Source organism: Barbus barbus (assembly GCF_936440315.1).
Source record: "Barbus barbus genome assembly, chromosome: 33".
Taxonomy (NCBI): Eukaryota; Metazoa; Chordata; class Actinopteri; order Cypriniformes; family Cyprinidae; genus Barbus; species Barbus barbus.
The window spans coordinates 15,712,425-15,733,772 of record NC_136761.1 but is presented as its reverse complement, the minus strand read 5'-3'; the positions used below and the strand labels follow the sequence as shown (position 1 = coordinate 15,733,772).

General features: G+C 38.4%; 3 protein-coding genes across 6 annotated transcripts in view; 2 read left to right on the top strand and 1 right to left on the bottom strand.

Moving 5' to 3' along the window:
* LOC306853527 (fermitin family homolog 3-like) overlaps positions 1 to 21,348 on the top strand; it is a 568,382-nt gene that overhangs the window by 132,811 nt on the left and 414,223 nt on the right. The window lies entirely within an intron of this gene.
* Positions 922 to 5,590, bottom strand: LOC306852998 (glutaredoxin domain-containing cysteine-rich protein 1-like; the record flags this gene model as incomplete). Its single annotated transcript, XM_079390140.1, has 4 exons — positions 922 to 1,101; positions 2,003 to 2,068; positions 2,182 to 2,421; positions 5,189 to 5,590. The coding sequence occupies 4 exons, from the start codon at positions 5,588 to 5,590 to the stop codon at positions 922 to 924; spliced, it is 888 nt and encodes a 295-aa protein (XP_079246266.1).
* Positions 10,999 to 21,348, top strand: part of LOC306853511 (phospholipid-transporting ATPase IA) — a 155,504-nt gene continuing 145,154 nt past the window's right edge. For all 4 annotated transcript variants that reach the window (XM_079390988.1, XM_079390986.1, XM_079390989.1 and 1 more), the window contains exon 1: positions 10,999 to 11,317. In XM_079390988.1, the coding sequence (XP_079247114.1) occupies positions 11,269 to 11,317 (49 nt within the window). In that variant the 5' untranslated portion in view covers positions 10,999 to 11,268. The remainder of the gene's footprint in view (positions 11,318 to 21,348) is intronic.

The following is a 21,348-nucleotide window of genomic DNA, read 5'->3' as shown; positions in this document are numbered from 1 at the left end:
CACAGATGATTTACTCTGAGCTTTGAGCCTCTTTACAATGCTGCCTTGTAGACCCAAAATCAAGCAGCATTGTACAGGGCTATGAAAGCACAGAGACGCACTTCTATATCAGCCCGGCTGTTTGTGAAGGATTTCTGTCAACCTCAAGTATATTTATGTGATTAATTTGTATCATTGTGATGCACTTGATTTACACCTCTTTTAATTATTAATAGATTTGACGCTTTGTTTAATCAACACTGTAACTGAACTGAAAAGCGATATCATTCGTATACAGACATTAGGTCATCTTCTTTCAATGTCAAGCAATTTGATTCATGCAAAAGTTTGAATAATTAAATATAACGTACGTAACTACATCCCTGACTGGCTGGAAAATAATTAAACTTTTATTTATTTAAAAATAAGATTTCATTATTTTTTATTTTATTATTATATATTAAAAATGACAACAATAATATTTAGTATTATTATTATTAAAATGTTTGGGGTTTTGTCCTTTGTTAGTTCTTGTTTTCTTCTCTCTCTCACTCGGTAGGTCACCTGTTTTGATGTTCACCAGATAATGCTTTGAATTTTGTCTCATGCTGGGATCATAGGGTTCAGAAAGATGATATGTCTCTCTGAACTACTAGTTAATTTACTTAATTACTATATATTTATTTACAGGGACAGATAGCATCCATGCTGTCAGATCAGACATCTGTTGGCATGTAACAAAAAAAGCCTCATGCTGTAATAATTAATCATCAAATAGCAAATATGGTAAAAAACTACATCTGTAAACATGTAATTGAGTTTTCTAAAAAAAAAAACGGTTTATTCACAAATAGCAGTTCTTTCTGCGTCTCTTGTTTTATACATGGCTTATGGGGGTGGAGGTGGTGCTGGGAAGGGTTTTGCAGGCACTTGAAGAGGACCTTAGTGAGAACAGCTGGAGCAGGGCTGGAGACCGTTCTCGTTGCACGCTGTGCACTTCAGGGCTTTGAAGGAGTCGGTGAAGCAGTTGCGAAACACAGACATTTTGCTGCCATGGCACATAGGGCACGGGACAAAGGCAAATCCCCCACACGTCTGGCATGTGTCGGGGTGCTGAACCCTCTACCATCAGACAGAGAAACAGAGAAAAATGTGAGTGGATTTGAATGAAATACCTGACCTGTGTGCACATTCTCTTTGAGATGCCATCTTAGTGATGCTTTATTTATTTAATAAAATAAGACAAATGCAAGCTTGACTTCAGATATTATTTTGGGCTGTTCTGCACACTGTTTACGTAAATGCACAATAATGTTTTGTTTTGTTCTGAAAGCATTTGCAATTATTGATGGGACCCAATCTGTAAATTGTCAACCCAATCTCACAGGAAGATGTAACTGTTTTACATGGTGGTGATTTCATATGAATGTATACAATGTGAATCATGCAAAAATTAACAATTTTTAGAAAAAGGTAAGCATGAAGGTCCACTCCGAAATGGTATGAGATGGCATAAATTCATATGAGTTTGTAAAAATGTAGAATAGTTATAAATTTGCCTCAAGATTATGTTGAAATTGTTGACATGAACTATGTTTGAGAAACCACTGTATAGTAAATTGTGCCTGCCAAATGCATGAATTTAATGTAAATAATATTAATCACTGATATATAATGCCGTCTATGTGTAAAAAGCTAAAATGAACTGTAATAATAAACCTTTCTTGTCACAAATGTTTTTTTTTTTTTTACAGAATAAACTGACAATAAATCAGATTTGACTTTGACTTGAGCAATTGGGACCAAAAGGTAAAAAATATATACTTTCATGACTTTTGGTGTATACTACACTTAAAAAATAATGTTCTTTGTTGAAAAAAAGGGTTCCTCTCATTAAAATATTCTCACTAAGAAAAAAAAAAGTTTCTTTTAAGAACTGTTCACTCAAAAAGGTTCTTCTATGGCATTACTGCAAAAAGCCCGTTATGAAACCTTTATTTTAGTGTAAAATATTAATATTTACCTCTATTTTGGTGAGGAGATCCTGAAGCTCCCCTAATTCATTCATTGCGAGTATTTTCTCTGCACCCTGCATGTGCAAAACATATGCAAATCATTATTAAGAGTTCAAACATTATCATAATGCCATTAAATATGGCGTGAATCTTGAAACGGGTGTGGAGCATGAGTGTGAACACTGACCCCTAGGTAGTGTCCATCAATGAAGACCACAGGCAGTGAGGGAGGTTCACCCACTCGCTTACAGCGTGTCTCCAGTTCCTTCCCGTATTCAATGTCCAAAGCGATGTTCTTCTCTATGAACTTCGCACTGTGGTTCTGAAAGATCTTTCGGACCAGTTCGCATCGCTCAAATGTAGTCCTGACCACTCGAAAACTGGTGGTGTAGATTACAATTCGCCCGAACTCTAGAGTCAGTTCTGGCTGAGAGAGCCATAGAAAACATAGAAGTCTGGCGTCAGATGAGAGAGGCTCTCTTTCACAGAATTCAATCTAATCATGACACTTCTCACTTGCTTTCAAGAGTAAGCAAATGAATTTGCAACAAAACCTTCAGAAATAAGAACAAAGCAGTTTAATATACTGCATTTTAAACGTATGGTTTTAACTGTAATTGAAAAGCATAATAAACATGTTTTATGCTTTCTAAGTGTGTACAAGTTTTGCAGCAGCTTTTGCAGGTAATATAAGGCAATAGGTAGAATCTATTGATTTTGTGAGTGACTGTTCTTGACCTTCAACATCCTTTCTTAGAAGAACAGCTCTCACGAAGTGAGAACAAAAATAAACTCAACCTTCACACATTTTGAAGTGAAACTAGAGGATAGACTTGGAACTTTCTAATGCAACTGTAGCATTTAGTTACTACATTATGGTTTGGTTGATGTGGTATTACAAGCAATTTATGAATGTTTCTAGCTGAGGAAAATTGTAATAATCTTCAAATTCCAATGAGAACACAGCTGCAAGCCTAGTACAAATACTGTAGCATTGTAACTTAAGCCAGACATTAAGATTAAAGTATGAAGTGCCAATAAACCTGCAGTAATGCAATTATTGTGCACTTATTGTCTGACTAATGATTCTCACCGTCCTTATCTGACATCAAATAGAATTTTGACTAACATTCTGGCAAAGTCCTCTCAAAGTTATGAACTAACATTCTTTCAGTAATAGAATAGAAATAGAATTAATAGAATTTTTGTTCAAAGTTACCTGGTCTTTAATAATGTTCTCAAAATGTTAGCACAAAAAAATATAATTATTCATTGAACGTTTTTGTTTTTTCTAAAATATTTCATTTGGATGTTTGTCTAATGATTTGTCAATGTTACTACTTGTTTCAGAACATTCAGAAAACATTCATCAGTAACATTCCCATAATGTTTGCAAAATTATAAAATGGTATATTCCTTTAACATTTGTATAATCAAGAAAAACTTAAAGGGTTAGTTCACCCAAAAATGAAAATTCTGTCATTAATTACTCACCCTTGTGTCGTTTCAAACCCGTAAGACCTTCGTTCATCTTCAGAAAACAAATTAAGATATGTTTGATGAAATCCAAGAGCTCTCCTACCCTCCCATAGACAGCAATGCAACTGAAATGTTCCCAGACCCACAAAGATATTAAGGACATCATTAAAATTGTCCATGTGACATCAGTGGTTCAATGGTAATTTTACCAAGCTACAAGAATACTTTTTGTATGTAAAGAAAACTAAAATAACTTTATTCAACAATTCTTTTCGTCCTCATCCTGTCCTCTGACCTTCCTGAGAATAACTTACCACAACACATGTGCGTGCTTTCCTCTGCTCGTAAACAAGGCGCAGCGCATGCGTGTCCTCCATCAGCAGCAGCACGCACATGCTACATCATGCAACTCTCCATAATGGCAGAGGACCGGATGAGGAGGAGAAGAATTGATGAATAAAGTCTTTCTTCAGTCTTTCGTAGCTTTAGTGGGGAAGTCGTGGCCTAATGGTTAGAGAGTCGGACTCGTAATCGAAAGGTTGCGAGTTCGAGCCCCCGGCTGGCAGGAATTGTAGGTGGGGGGAGGGAATGTCCAGCGCTCTCTCCACCCTCAATACCACGACTGAGGTGCCCTTGAGCAAGGCACCGAACCCCCAACTGCTCCCCGGGCGCTGCAGCATGGCTGCCCACTGCTCCGGGTGTGTGTTCACGGTGTGTGTGTGTGCATTTGTTCACTACTCACTGCTGTGTGTGTGTGCACTTGGATGGGTTAAACGCAGAGCACCAATTTCGAGTATGGGTAACCATACTTGACAATACGTCACGACTTTACTTTTTTTTTTTTTTACTTTACTTTCTAAAATTACAGTTGAACCACTGATATCGCATGAACTATTTTAACTATATTTCTGGGCCTGGGAAAATTTCAGTTGCATTGCTCGCTATGCAGGATCAGAAAGCTCTCGGATTTCATCAAAAATATCTTAATTTGTGTTCCAAAGATGAATGAAGGTCTTGCGGGTTTGGAACGACATAAGGGTGAGTAAATAATTTTTGGTAAACTAACTTTAAAACTTATTTTAATTGATTTTTAAATGTTCAGAGAACATCAGAAATAATATCTTCACAACTTAATGGGTACATTAACAAAACGTTTGTTTGTTTGCTGGGAAGAAACTTCAAAATGTAATTATTCTTCCTATCTTAATCTCCTTGCCCCTTAAGGGCTCCGTAGTTGTTTGATAGACGTCATGTATTACATTATTTAAATAATGACCTTACATGTAGTTGGTCCGTCTAATCCCCTATTTACCCTCTGTTAAAAAAAGATATAGAATTACATCTGATATCAGACAAAAGCTGTCAGCAACTTTTTCAGTGCTCAACTACAAAGCGGAGGTCCTGAGAATACATTAAGATGATTAGCTTAGCCAAAACACTTAAAGAAATGCATCATTAATCTTTAATCGTACAGTGATCTTGCTCAGCGGGACAGCTCGTTTGTCTCGGCAAAGCCTGAGAGAAGAGAACATGTACTGTAACCAATAGTGACTCAGGAAAGAGGCTCTGACCCTGTTAAGGACACAAAGCTTCCGAGCAGCTGTCAATATTAAAGAAAGTCTGATAATATTAATGTCAGTTTTTCATCAGAGCTAATGTGCATTGACATCCACTGTCAAGATTTTAGATGGAAAAACTGACCCTCAGTGACTTACCCCATTGTTTTTAGCCAAGTTATCAAAGAGTATTTGGCCAGCACTGACTTTGTGCTTGACTCCCCGAACCGTCCCGTTTTTACTGAGGATATTCACTCGTTTGGTACTCAACACTTTGTCTCTTCCTCCTGCAAACATCAGCAAGTCATCAGGCTCACTTCCACTGTCATCCAACTCCGACACCAAGAATCCACACAGGTGGCCGTTCGCCTCCCCGCTGGTGGACGGAGTGCTGGCCCGGTCCACCTCGGAGCTGCTGGTGCAGTCTGAATCCAGGGAATCCGACGGCCCTTCATCCTTAAACATCTCTTTCAAAACCCGCCCGCTGTTCCCTGAGGCCACCCGGAATCTCACCCTCTTCTGCCTCTTTCCATCCTCCGGTGTCAACAAAGCCTCCTCCATTGCGTCGGCTTACATGGTCCACAAAGAAAAGGAGATTTTAATCCCTCAGTTTCATTGGTGGATGGAAATAATTATCCCCTGTTTTGCTCCATGATTCCCCTGGAGTCCAGACACAGTGAACAGACTCGGAAAGAGGTTGATCTGTGAGTTACCATCAGTCTCACCACCAGTGTTCCTGTACATGTTAATAATGCATGTGGCCTTGCCATGGTTACTGAGAAAACCAACCATGAAGAAACTGATAGTCTTTTTAATAATTAATCATGCCATAGATTTTTTTTTTTTCTGTGAATAGCCTTGACTCATGACAGAAATTTTGTAAATGAAAGTTCATATGTTTAAAAAAGTTTAAAAAAAGACATTTCTGTGATCGTTGATTAACTGATTTATACTCATTTTCCAAAACTGTATGAATAAAACATTATTGGCTTTCATTGTGTGGACAAATAGTACACAGAGTTCCACAGGGTTAGTAAATAACCCTTTTTTTTGTGAACTGCCCCTTCAACATTTGTTTTGCTATGTTAGTTAGCTGAGAGAGCATTTTACATATACATTTGATTTGAGATGGACATTGCTTTGCCCTGTAGAGCAGCTAGAAGTTCTGGTAAATCTTTAGCTACTGTGGTTCTCAATGCATCTTAGAACTTCTTAATGCACTGCCGTTTCATGCCACTTAGAAGATTGCGCTAGGTCTGCATGCATTCACCTGCTGTGCTTGAGCATGAGGAGAAATGGAGCTCTTCTGTCATTGGCTGGTATTTGCACCCTTCTGCCCTCCAGTGGGGCTGCAGGTAGCACTGCAGCTGCTCTGTTACTACACAATGACACTGCAGAAGTGGACCGAGCCATATTGCGTGCTGGCGAGCTCAATAGTCCAATACTCACATCTTGCATCACAGTTGATGGAAATTGATTACATTATACATTAACTGGAACAAAGCCATTTATAGGCATATTGTCACTTTCTGTCTGCACAGTCTGTACTAGAAGAGGGATTTTAAATACAGAAAACAAAAATGACATATTTCCCCTTTACAAAGATTTTTTTTATGTTGTTTTCATGCATCCTAAATGCTGATTACAGTTTTTTAATGCCATATTCTTTCTGAAGCATCACTAGCACAAAATGGCAAAGTTTTGTTTCAAAATTATGGCAAATAACAGGCAAACAAACCTCTGGCGATAGCCTCTTTTGCCCTCTAATTTATCATGCTGATCTGTTGGTGCTTCTCTCAGCCACTCCCCTAAAGGAGTTATCTGAGTTACACACACAGTCACAACAGATGCTCTTTGCATATCAAACAGTAGCACGAGAAGAACCCAACGGTTTAACACAAAGACTCAGCATAATTTAGAGGCTGCAAATCATCCTGTGAGTTACTGACTCTATATGCATCCAGTGATTTTCTGGAGCCTGATGAATATTGGACTACATTTCACTTTGAAGTTCAACAAATCATCCGTTTCCAGCCACATGCCAATATATCCGTCTATTTAATTCTGGGGCTTTTTCAATTTCCTCAAGATCACAAGACTATGGTGAACCATGACCTGGGGAGCTCATCTAAAGCAGCTCTGCCAGTGATCATTTAAATCCACCCTCATAAATGCTATAATGCCTCTCTATCGGTTTCATTTCAGGGTTTTTAAATCACACCCCTGCTTCTCTATAAAGTCAGTGCCAGTTTTGTGTGCTCCGGCTGTCATGCAGGTCTTTCACTAAATGATAGCACGTCAGAGCTTGTGATTGTCAGTGATCAGTGCTCAATGCAGATCGTGTCTATTCTTAATGTTTCTGGATCAACATCCTTGTTAGCATGAAACAACAATGCTAATGAACTAGTCTGGTTATGGCTAGCATTCAGGTTTGGCATAAGATTACTTGATAGACTGACATAAGAACAAATACTTGACAAAATCATTTAGTTTCTAGTAAGGTGTCTTGTTTATGGAAGATTCTTCAATTAGGGGAACTTTTTTTCTAGAATGATTTGAAAGAAAAACTGCTTTAATTTCATATATATTTTTTTATTTTGTGTGTGTTTCTCTTTAATTGTTTGAGAATGTGGAAGAGTTCCTTTTGAGTTCATTCTTTTACCTTTTTTAAACTCTCCTCTACAATATCTAAGTGTTCAAATCAAGGAAATTTCACTTTTTCACATTTTCTAAAAATGTAAAATATGTCTGCTAATTTGGCAATTATGTGTACGATTTCTTAAATTCAGGTTTTACAATGATCTCTGTTTTCATCACCATCAAACCAAGCGTTTTAGAGAATAATAATCTCCAAGAAAGCATATTTAAGCATGATTTATAAATATTAAGTCAAGGATCACCATGAGTCATGGAGATGATTGACCCAACCATCCCATCATATAAAGAACAATGCAGATTAATATAGTTCCATGTTGTTTACAGTGACTTAAGGAATTAATTTGGCTTAAATCCCATGATTAAATGGAGTATTTCGGGTGATTTATACATATGGTTCAATGAAATTAAATAAATGAACTTCAGCGCTTAACAGTGAAATTCATTACCTGTGGCTCGGCACTTTATAAGAGGATTATGGAGAATTGTATGACTGATAAAGAAGTGGTAAATATGGTTTAATATTACTTGTGTAATTGAAAAGGTGTTCTCAGGCTTCACTTATAGTTCTACTCCAGCAGGGGGCAGAGTCTGATTTTACTGATCAATGAATTGCACCAATCTACAGATTAGGTTGTTTCCTCATTTAAAGTGCACTTGTTTCTCATAAAATGTTTTTGCACATAAATAAATCCATAATAGCCTTATTTTTAAACATTTATTTATAATCATGTAAACTCACATAAAATGAAACATCCATTTATATAGTCTAATAAACTGATTTAGTTAATATGATGCTTGGTTGATTCAATACATAGCATTCTAAATGAAGTCAAAATTATTATGAATCAACTTAAATGCACAAAATTATGTTAAATCCTTTTAGGTAGAAATAAATCTAGTAATTGCAGGTTACCACTTTTTTTGTTTTTGTTTTTTTACATGTATTTGGTTTAAGTCAGTAATATTGCCTAGGACATAAGTAATTTGATGACTGTACATTTATTATATAAAATAAATGTATTTGCTTTATTTTATCCAGACAATCTCTTTAGGGCCCAAAAAATTCCCTGTGCAATATATCTGTGTTCAGACAAACACAGTTTATGAGCAAAATAAACATGCATGTCTACGCTTTAATTAGATTCCTCAGTCGATATCTGTTAAGCCCACTGTCTTTTTTTACCCATGCGTTAGTATTCCAGAATGCGCTTTTGTTAGCAGATCCATCAATTCTAAGGGCCTTTCTGATCGTATTGGCTGATAGCTTGCCAGCGCTGTCCAGGACAGATGGTGCAATCCGACTTTTGACTGACAGGTGTTGCTGTTGATACTCTTCATGACCCTCTCTGGCTGAGTCTTATTTTATTCTACTCCAGTCAATTTTGAACTCATATTGATGTCAGTGTTCAGACCTATAATCTTGTTCTCAGCACAAAATAATCAACGTGCTATTTATACATGCATGGGCACTGTTGAATATTTCATGGTCCCAACCACATGCAGTGAGTCTAATCTGTCAATAAGTGTAGATCACACTCATAGCCTGCAGAGAGTGCAGATCTTGTGTGGCCTGAGTGTTCTGATGGAGCAGCCGGCTCATTTATCACAGAGATGCCCTCTGACCACTGCTTTGAGCGCAGAAGATTCTAGGCCTTCTTTAGTGGAGAGTGAGACGTCACTCTGTGGATTTACGGCAAGAAGCATTGAAATTGTGTGCATGCAAGAGATATGAATGAGTCATGCTGTTTTAATTTTTATAATTTTCTGTTTTTTTTTGTTACTTAAAAAAAAGAAAGAATTACAAGTACATGAACAATACATATATAGTTGTTGTTTTTTTTTTACAAAAATAAGTAAATACATTAAAAAAACACATTATTAATTTTTAAGATTTAAATATATATATATTATTTACTATAAAATACTAAAAAATTATGATTTATATTTATCCTAATATATAAATGTGCAGTTGAACTAAACAGGATCCCACTTCTGTCCTACTGTTTAGCCTGAAGAAATGTCTCTCCAAAATGAATATTCTGTCATCGTTTATTCAAAAAAGATGTAAACGCATTACAAAAGTAGCCTACGTAATAAGTAATGAGTCATCCATCTGACTCATGCCATATTCCAAGACTTTTGAAGCTACACAATAAATGTATGTGAGGAAGTACATAATGACAGCCTATTAATTTTCAGGTGTAGGCCTAACATTAATATAAAAAGAGAAATTTTGACATGGGAAGTTGCATTTGTTTTACTTTATACAATTTATATAAATGCACAGTATTAATACACATTTTAGATAGGCTATATATTATATGCAGCGTTTATACCAAATGTTCTTCTGATCAGCACAGATGGAGGGTGGGAACAAGGTTGGACGATATATAATTCATATAAAAAGCTTGATCTATTTTTATCTGTCTGTGAATGAGAGAGCGCGTGTCTGTGTGTGTATTGAGAGGATGAGTCATTATTTAGACTGATATGTGCTCAAAGATGAAACCGCCGCGCACATAATCAAAGAGGCAGGCATCTTGTCACTGTTGCTAAGCAACCTCAGGAGCAATAGACCCTGTGCAGGCGGCTGGATGCCGACTAGATTGAGAAAAAAAGAAAAATAAGGCTTTGGAAATAAGACGTGTTATTATTTGTGGCTTGCAATTTCAATACAATGAAATATACACAAAATGGATGTGTGTGCCTTATTCAGGCTTTTAGGCAGTTACATAATAAAGGCGGAAAATATGCCAATATGTTTATGAAAAAAAATAATTGTAATCATATGAGTGCTGTTCTTTGTTTGTTAATTAATTTGTATCCATTTGTCTAATTATAATAACAATAATACTAATAGCGGTTGGCCTGAAGAAGAGGAAGAACGTGAAACAGAAATGGAGAATTCCGTCCATCAACATGTGGCTCGTTGAGAGCAAACCCTCATATCAACAAAGCCATAATGTTTTCCGGCTGAAGGGTACGGTAATATGAGAGGCACTTACAGAGTCGGGATTGCTTCAGGGCCTAAAATAAAGGAATAGTGGGATGTCATTGTCTCTGCAACCCCCTTCGAAACAATGAGAATAACTGCAGCGAGGGAATCTCCAGCAGACCCTTTTAAAACTGAGATCATATTAGGGGAAAATATTTTGGATTAGTTTTTATTTAGCATAGAACAAATCATACTTTGTATATCTTAAGACCTGCTTTTATATACTGTTTCTATAAGAAACTGATGTTTTTCAGAGTGTGGATGATCAATCGTTATGCGATGTTTTGTGACTAGACCCCTCTGCCTCTTAGTTGGTACGGTCCAATTTGTGAAGCGGCAGAGCTCGCTCACATTCAACCGCTTATCGATTCTTGCGCGTGCTGGAGAGATTCACGGGAGATCCAGGGCGGAACTGTCGGTGTTCATCATCATCAACAACATGAATCCAAACACTAAATAAATGGTTACCGGTCACGGGAGTCAGGGGAAGCTACTTTGGTGACGGTCACCGGCGCTTAAAATCTCTAGACGGGTGAAGAGTGAAACGCGACGCGGAGTTTTATGCGTTCAGTTGACAGTTGGACCGATGGCGCCCGTTCAGAGAACTGTGTCGGATCTCCGGTCCCGAGCTGAAGGTAAGACACGCTTTTAGCGCGGATCTGTGTCAGTCTGTAGGTTACCTCTCATCTTGAGTTTCGTGACATGTGCACAATCTTTCTCGTGCTCGACAACTGTTGCGAGAGCACTTAAAGCAGATTGTATTGAGCTTCATTGCGTGATTCCAGCTTGCAAATATGTTGTTTCAACAATTGCTTTCAAAGACTTTGGGCAGGATTTGATGTTTATATGTGGGTTTTTGTAAAGGTGAGATGCATAATGATCTCATAGGACATTTACTCATATAGTTAATTTCATAATGGGACCGTCATCAGCTTCGTTATTTATTCGCGTGTTGCGTTTTTAGTGACATCTTCCCCTCCTTAATGTCGAAAAGGAGGTAACGTTAACTTATTGCAAAAAAGAAAAGTGAAAGCTGAATGTGTGTGTAATTATAAAGTTATTATATTATGTAACGTTTTATTATTTGTGTTTTATTTGGTCACACGAAGTAGGCCAGGACTCGTTTGTAACTAAACACTGCTGTGTTTCCATGTCAAAGTAGTTTTTTTTTTTCTATTGCTGTCATGAAATTTTCTTGCTCTCCTAGTCATATAAACATAATTCACAAATAAATGTCAATAGCATATGCCTTTAAATAACAGGTGGTGGGTTGAATTTTGATTCTTCTCAATGTTTCGAGTCTTTTGAGTGCTTAACTAAAAAGATTAATTCCGGTGATTCGATGCTTTTGAATCTCTTGTGACTCTTTCTGCAGGTTACGAACTGTTTTGTATAATGATCTGTATAATAACCCTTATATAGTTCAATGGGGTTACGTCACGCCAGTAGATGGAGTTAAAGTTATGCTTTTGTGTATTGTAATTGAATCACTGAATCATTCACTCAACCGATTCGTTATAAAACACTGACACAAACAACTCTTATTGTCATTTGCGTAAAATGTCATGCATGTAAATCTGACATCAGAAATGGTGTTTATGCATCTCTACAAATGACAATAAAACACATCTATATTTTCCTTCCATTTTGATAAATGCTATTTATATTTTTATCTAGCTATATATGAAATACATTGATTATAAAATACGCGTTTTATGTAGCTGAGTCTCGTTCAGATACAAAACACCGTTCATTGAGGTGGCGTGTTCGTTCAGTAGCTCCTACCAAGAGTAGCCCCTCACTGCAGAACAAAGATCCAGGTGGCGGGGTTGGATCCACATCCAGGGGGTGGAGATGGTAGGTTTAGGGATGGGGATGGGTGGGTTTAGGGATCAGGGGGTGAAGACGGGTAGGTTTAGGTATATGTAAGGTGGGAGGAGTTGGACCTAGATCAAACCACACCCCCTGGATCTTGTGTTCTGCAGTGAGGACCATCGCCCTACCAATGAAATGCACATTCACAGCTTGCACTTGAATGCTATTGGTTCGTGTTTTAATCCGTCTTTCGAGGCAGGACAACGGTCTCACACTTCGAAAGGCAAAGACTGAAGTGCACGGAATATGAATCGGCATCAGCAAGTTGCTTGCTCCGATGTGCTTCACCTGCAGTATTTGGGTATGGCGGGTCTTTTTCTCATGTATTTGTTTAATTTGTTTTTTGATGTGTAAGGGCGGCTTCTCTGAGTCTGATGGATATTGATCAGACTTGCTCTCTGCCTCTCATGTTTGTCTGTCTGCATTCTGGATAAAATGTCATGCTTCCAGTGACCTTCCTTGTTAAGAATCAGACTGCGTGCATGTATTTGAGTTTCATTTTTAGTCAAAAGGCTGACCAGAAATAGTGTTGACTGAAATATCAGCATATTTTGAACAATTTTACTTCCTCGTGCCATTGACTTGTTGATACTGGAGGAAAATTAGGTTGGGAAAGAGTATACATTACTCCAATGCAGCCTGCGATGCGTCATAGTCACTATAGTTTGAAGGAGATGAAATAGAGGCCATATATTAGACTTCAATAATTTAAGAGGCTCTAGCAAGGACCGATTGCACTCTTTTCACAAGCGCTTGTGAAAATACAGTCAGTAAGACAATAACCAGCTCTGTCGGCCCCGAGTCCTTCTCTCATCTTGCTGTTTTTCCGTTGAAAAAGCGCCTGGCTGGTTTTAACCTTGGTTTCGGAGCACGCCATGCCTCCTGCCGCCACATTTACCGTGTTTGAAAAGTATCCTGTTCGTCAGTGCAAGCACTTCCCAGAACTCAGCGATCAATAATCCTGCATGTCCGATCAGGCCCATGACCTACACTGTACCAGTTTGAATGAAAGCAAGAGACCTGTTTTGAAATGCATTATTTATTGCTGCGTGCGCCAGTTTTACTTTCTCCACAGACCTTGGTGTGTGGCACAATGTGTTGTCTTTTTGTAATCACTGCAATGCATCGTGGCAGGGCAGGATTGGACCTTGGCAGAGTGTCAGCCTAATCCACTCATACCCTGTCTAACAACTCCCAGCTTCAACCTACCACCTACTCCAGCTTCAGCTTCTCCGCAGTCCCCATGTGTCTCTTTGCTTTGGGTACGTTAGAGCGCTCGCCAGGCCAGGCTGGGGTGGTTGCCAAAGCAGCCATATCTGCGTGGCGGTTGGTAAGCGGAGGTGGCATGGTTCTCAATTTGGAGGCAAAGATCACAGAGTGAAGCCCACACCGATGGGAGTGGGCAGGCCTGCTGGATTTTGATTGGACCTTTCCAGAAAACTTTTTTTATGGTCCAACTCACAACTCAGCCAGTATCTGCAATGCAGCTGTGACTTTTTTTTTCCTTTTTTTCTTCTAGCTAGGCAAGACAGGTTTTTTAAAGGTGAAGTATGTAGCTAATTTCTTTGTCTCTATTAACACCAGATGATTTTGGCAAAATGATGACCTCTTTCATGGAGCAGTTTACACCCCCCCCCCCCCCCCCCCCAGCTAATGTTATGTTAAAGGTGCCATAGAATGCATTTGATACAGTATTTTAAATTGTTCTCTGATATCTACACAGAAGGTATGTGGCTTAGGTAAGGGCAAAAAGTCTCCAGAAACGATTTTACATGTCCATTTACAACCCTAGGATTTCCCCCTAGAATGAAACGGTCTGTTATTGGCTTATTTGGCAGGGTCATGAATAATAATGAGCTCTGCTCTGATTGGCTGTTTCACAGTACGGCTCATCAGCAAGAAGGAAGCACAGGGAGGAAAATATATATTTAAATACTTTCTCTCGCAGTTATATCGTCGGGTAATTATACTGTATATAAAACGCGGGCATCAGGGAGCCGTTATTAATATGCGAGGCATTGAAACTGCTTTTGAACGATCCATCGATCGCGTTATAGTTCACTTTCAAGAGACGCGATCACACAAACTATGTTTACATTATGGAGCAACAGTACTTACCACACATTTCACAAGATCAGATGCTTGTCAGTGGTGCTCAGGATCTGTAAGTCATTCGCCATCATCCTCATCTCTCCTTACTGAGAGTGAAATCGTATGTACTGTAACAGGCTACCGCTAGCAAGGAGCTAACCATGTCCCTTTAGTGGCTCGCGTTATTTGCTTTCTGTGCCTTTCTGAATACAGACACCAACCCATCCCTGCACTTCACACCCCCTGCACGGCCTGGAACATAACATTTATTGTGTTATTTTCACTGTTGTCCGCGCTTGTTTATTTACAATACCTGCAGAGCTTCTGATGGTTCGGCCGGCTTAGAACAAGGGCGGGTTTATGCAAATGTTGGGGGCGTAGTGATCCTGACTGTTGCGTCACAGTCGGTGTTATGTTCTGATTCGCCTGTTTTTCAGTGCTCTTTTTTTAATCACGAGATTTACATATGAAGGAGAAAACTATGGTGTTTGAGGCTCGCTGTATGTCATTTCCATGTACAGAACTGTTATTATTTAAATATGCCAGGGTAAAGACAGTTTTTCATTCTATGGCACCTTTAAAAAAATTAGGCTAATCATTTAAAATGCTACAAGTGGACTTAGACACACCACAACGTTAATATGTGAAACAGATATTAATTTTGAGATTTGCTACAATTAGGCCTACTTTTGTATTTTAGAGTTTTTAAGGATTAACTTTTGAATATCTAATCCTGACCGATAAATTAAAAAAATCTTGAATATTATGAATATTTAATGATAACCTATATGGTAAATTGTACATGCCTAATTTTAGCATGGAATAAATTACACACTTTGCCTTTAAATATTGGGCATAGACCTTAGTCAGGATAGATGCTGTATTGAATTGGCTAACACAGATGAAAATGAGGCTGTGAGGACTGAAAGTTTTTTTTTTTTAATTATTATTATGATTACCACTTAGCAGTTACCATGTTTTCAAACCAAATTACAGTCCATTAAATGTGTTTTATTTATATCAGTTACAGTCTTGTTTTAATTTTTTGGGACTTGCCTGACTATGGTGTATTGTTTTGAGATTCTACAATTGGATTTGCTTTTTTGGGACAAACATGAGGAGTATTTGGGTTACTGGGGAGTATTTGTACTTAAAGGAACACTCCACTTTTTTTCATTTTACAACTCCCCAAGAGTTAAACAGTTGAGTTTTACCATGTTTGAATACATTCAGCTGATCTCTGTGTCTGGCGGTTTATAGCTTGTCTCTTCTGTAGTTACATTGTGTACTAAGACCGACGGAAAATGAAAAGTTGTATTTTTCTAGACCGATATGGCTAGGACAGGGGTAGACAATAAGGGAAATTTGCCACTGGCCCTCCGGGCCAGTGTCTTTTGAAGTTCACTGGCCCAGGTCAACGCGTCGGGTATTGATCCCAATAATCACGAAAAAGAACAGTTTGCTTGAACAACATGAATAACATTTATTTTTTTTAAGGTAGGTTTAGTGCAAAGTGCAGCAAACTGTGCAAAAACATGAAACAAGTGCAAATAAACCTATTGCATTCATTCTCCGTAGTCACACAGCAATTCATTATATTATGTTCATACCATAGGTTTCATACACGTTAACTTTTCTCTAACTTACTTGTCTGCATATGTGGGCATTGATCTGCAGAGCTCACAGTAAACCTATTTTTTTTTCTTGATCGTAGCCCAGCTAGGGGTGGGCGATATGGGAAAAATATCATATCACGATTTTTTTTTTAGAAATATCACGATTCACGATTTTATCACGATTCTTTGTCATGTTGGTTTTACAAGCTGTCTGAGCATTACAGCCAAACTAGAAAGACAAAGCCTTTCAAGGTAACAAAAAACAAAAAAAAGACATGGCAGATATTTAGGCCAAAGTGGGCGAAGATAAAAATCTTTGTCATCATTCTATCTTTCTTATTAAAAAATAAGAACAAAGATACACATTACAAATACACATAATATACAAATAAAACAAACAGTGCTTTATTTTCAGGTACAATAGGTGTATTTAGCAGGAGCATTCAATGAGATTGAATGAACAAATATAAAAATAAAACTACATAGACTGATTCCTAAAGCAACTGTATTAAAGTTTTTCAGTCAAGAATAGTGAGTGATTTTTCTCTTTGCGTTTTGTTGTTTTGTTAACGTTAAATGAATAGTTCCCCCAAAAATAAATATTGTCATCTGTATGTCAATTCTGTCATAATGTTTTATTTTTATACCATCATTTACTCAAAAGTTGTTTTAAACCTGAATGAGTTTCTTTCTTCTGCTGAACATAAATGCTATTTTGAAGAAGGTGGAAAAGCAATCAGTTGCTGGTCCTCAGTGACTTCCACAGGATTTTTCTTTCCTGCTATCAAAGTCAATGTGGACCAGCAACTGTTTGGTTACCCTCATTCTTCAAAATATCTTATTTTGGGTTCAGCACAAGAAATTAATAGTGGTTTGGGACAACATGTGAGTGAGTAAATAATGACAGAAATTAAATTTTAGGGTGAACTATCCCTTTAATGACAGTCGACAGCATGTTTAGTGTCCTGTCCCTTTAAGACCTGCATGCATCTAATATACAGTACAGGCACGCATCCGTTTCTCTCTTAACTATTTACTTTCATTTTAGAGATAACCAACTGAGTCTGTATGTAAACCTTGTGTGTTTTGACAGTATTAGCGCAAAAAATAAGTTAGTTGAGTAATACGGCGCTGTTAGACAGACTTTTTAGCGCGCGTGCTTCAGGTGTATGAGCGCACGTCAGACCAGCGCGCGAATTAAACTATTAACCAGCAAGGCTTGTATGCAAATAATGTACTTTTGCGACCACGAATACGTGCAGTGTCCTGTCAGAGTAACTCTACTGCTGTATGTCGTGTTGTACAGTATATAGAGACCGCGGCGCCAGAACTGTATTTGACATAATGTATGCTGTAGCACGATACTACCATATTTCTTCAAAAGCAGATCGTGGAGACATTTTTATCGTCCACGATCAAAAATCGTCATATCGCACACCCCTAAGCCCAGCCAATTCCAGCGGTCTCGCCACTGGGGCTGAAACTTTCTCTGCCATTTCTTTTCGTATTCCCTTTCGCTTTCCCTCAATTCCTCTGGTGATTTTCTCTTCCTTGCCTTCTCTTTTTTACCCGGCGTTTGGCCGGGTGATGGGGGGTTCAGAAACATGTAGCCTAGCTTAATAGTAGCTATAGGTAGGTGCTGAGCAGCAGTGTGCAGTTTGCGCGCGTAACCGCGGCAACGAGCAAGGCGGTGCAGACGGAGCGCATAAACCCGCTCTGTAAGGCTGTCGGGATCACGTAACGTGTTAGCGGTGGTTACCGAGACGATTTAACAGAAATCAAAACACAGAACCACAGGTAATTAATGTGAAATTAGACTTTTTTTAATCGAGGCATTATTTTTACTGGCCCCACCGGGCTAGTGGTTGGAGCGATCTGGTGGCCCTGACGGTTTTAAAAGTACGTCCGGGCCACCGGGCCAATTATATTGTCGACCCCAGTAGGAACTATACTCTCGTTCCGGCGTAATAATCAAGGAAATTTGCTGCCGTACCATGGGTGCACCAGGCGCAATGATATTACGCAGCGCCTGAAAGTAGCTATATCATAACTAGTTACCTAGCTGGGACTACTTTCAGGCGCTGCGTAAAACTCAACTGTTTATCTCTAGAGGAGTTGTAAAATGAGCCTATTTTTTAAAAAAAGTGGAATGTTCCTTTAAAGCAAGATCATCAGTGTGAAACAAATCTGAGAAGTTTTGACAAAATGAAAATACCTGCCATTACCCTGTGTTTACTGTTGTAGACCTCTATTATGAGTCTGTTTCTGCTTGTGTGTGAACAGAGATGCACTGTTTTCTCTGTGTTTTATTGCAATAGTAGTGCTGAGTAGTGTTAAATCTGCTATTGTACAGAGAGTGTCATGTCTAACCTCCCTGAATGTATATTTCCCTGTCTCTCAGTGGAGCTATTAGTGTTCACAGTATTGTTATTGAACAACTACATTGACATACTCATTCTCACACACACACACACACACTCAACCTGTTTAGATTATTAAAGCACCTGGGATTGTTCAGATGATGATTGACCTCACTTTATATGGAGCAGCAGTCACACATCCCACTCTTATGAAACAGTGAAGTACATTTTAGGATCCAGTAGCCTTTTTAGCTACAGTAACCAGCACATTTCATTTTATACCAATAAGCATCGCTCATTCAAATGTATTAACTGCTCTTTTTTTCTAAATTCAATGACCAGGTTTTTCATGACTATTTTTAAAAATGTTATTCTATCCCAGACTGATGCAATGACAAGCTGCAGAAATTACACCCTTTGCTTTTTATAATGATGCAAACATGAAGCTTGTTGAAAAACAGCCTCTTTAGGCTTTGTGCTCATCGTTTGTGATGATGGCTGTAGAGTTGGTGTCAGACAGTCTCATCATCCGTGCACTGTAGACAGAGTGTGTTTCACGATGCCGCTGGTTTGCTAATATTACCCTGACAATTTTGAAGATTGATGTGTCAGATCTGTCAGTACCTCTAGTGATTCTTCGTTCGCGAGGCCTGAAATAGCCACAGCGTATTAACAATTTACACTCTGAGTAATGAAAGCCGTCTATGTCACCGTATTTGAAATGGGCACACACTGTGATCACTGACTTTATTGGTTTGTCGTCTCAAATGTGATTGCTTAATGGGCCATTTACAATCATTGTGGAAGATGCAGTGTTAAGTTTTTGTTAGCCACAGTTGGGTTGGTGCTGTGATGAACTGTGACGTAATGGAGAAGTTGAAGTCACAATTTAGCATGTGTACATTGGCAATCGTGAGGTGTTAACCATTACCACCTACTGTGCTTTCTTATATCTATAAATGGAAAATCTTGCTTTCCTTTTTTAGCAGTTAAAATGTTTGCAACTTTGAAGTGATCAGGATATTTAGTTAGCTTTCTAAATAACGTCGACATTGAATAACTAGGACAAACTTGAACTAAAATTGTCTCAATTGTCTGATGTTGTTTCAAACCTGTATCACTTCAGTTCAGTATGTCCTTCTCCCAAAGCAATTTGATTGTAGCAAATGACTGCGTGTCTTCTGCTGAACACAGATATTGCAAAATGTTAGTGCATCTGGATTTACTGTGTTTTGTGAGAAATACAGTAAAAACTGTAATATTATGAAACATTTTAATATATTTTAAAATGTAATTTATTCCTGTGATGGCAAAGCTGAATTTTCAGCAGCCATTATTCCAGTTTTCAGTGTCTCATGATCCTTCAGAAATCATTCTAATGTGCTGATTTAATGCTCAAGTAACATGTCTTGTTATCAATGTTCAAAACAGTGATTTTGCTTAATACTTCTCCTTAATATTTTTCTTGAAACTGTGACACATTTTTTCAGGATTTAAATTTAGAGAGACGACAGATGCTGAAATCACCGCGAGGGTCACGTGTGCTTCAGTCAAGCGGCAACCTCCCGCTCCCTCTAGTGAAACCAACACGGAAGTGATTAAAACTGCAATTCATCGACTAGCCGCTGGAGGCTGGCTCCAAAAGGGAGTCAATCACATTGACTCTCCATGTTAAAATGCCCAACTTTACAGTAGAAAAAAACATGTTTACAGCCTGGTACAAAAATGTATTTTGGTCTATAGCTAATTTTGCCCTTCGTGACAACTGTGAGGGGGGTGAATTTTTTTTATAACTCATCCATTTAAATTATATTAAGCCTTAAACTTCTGCATAATTAAGGGCGTGGCCACTTGAGTGACAGGTTGATTGACGTTGCTGTCTCTATCTGCTGTCTGTTAGCCGTCACGTTACCTCAGCCGCTGAACTTGGCATCTCTGCCGTGTTTCTGCTTTTGTTTTATACAGTCTATGGCTTTTTTCATTATTATTTCTTAAAATTATCTAATAAAATGGCTTGTTGTGCGGTTAATTGTGCTAACAGACCGTCCAAGTCTAGGCTCCATTTTTTTCCGGTGAGTGATATTGTAATGTAATTTTATTTATTAATTTATTTATTCTTTATAATTTTATTTAAAACTTAACTACACTCCAGAATCCGACAGACTGTGATTGGCTGTAACGTTAGGCCTCAGTTCCGCCCACGTCCCGCCTCATTGCCCATTTTGGATCATCCGGGAGTGATGCGCGGTGACGCGTTGCCAAGATGGCGGAGGTCGGCTCCGCCCACTTTAGGCTTCAAAAACGCTCTTCAGAAACCTACGAGTGACGTCACGGACACTACGTCCATTTTTATTTACAGTCTATGGCTTCAGTATGTCGTCGCTGTCGGGCAGAAACCTCCTATGTCCAAATTTTGTCAATTTCATATTTTTTCACAAATCGATGCTATTGGTCAGTCCCCACGTGGGTCTGTTATTTTTACAAATTATTAACCAATCTAAAGTGTTGAAAATCGCTTGAGAGCAAATCTCTTAACTCCATTGGACATTTCAACTGTCTGAGAAGTCTCGTAACTCCACCTCTTCTTCACTCCGCGGGAGCCTCGCGGCATTATGTCTCCTCGCCACGAATCTTCAGAGCAACACGTCCTCTGAGGTAAATGTCCTCAAAACAACGGTTATTCATGATTCAGTTATATGAATTGTCAAAAGGCTCAACGCGACT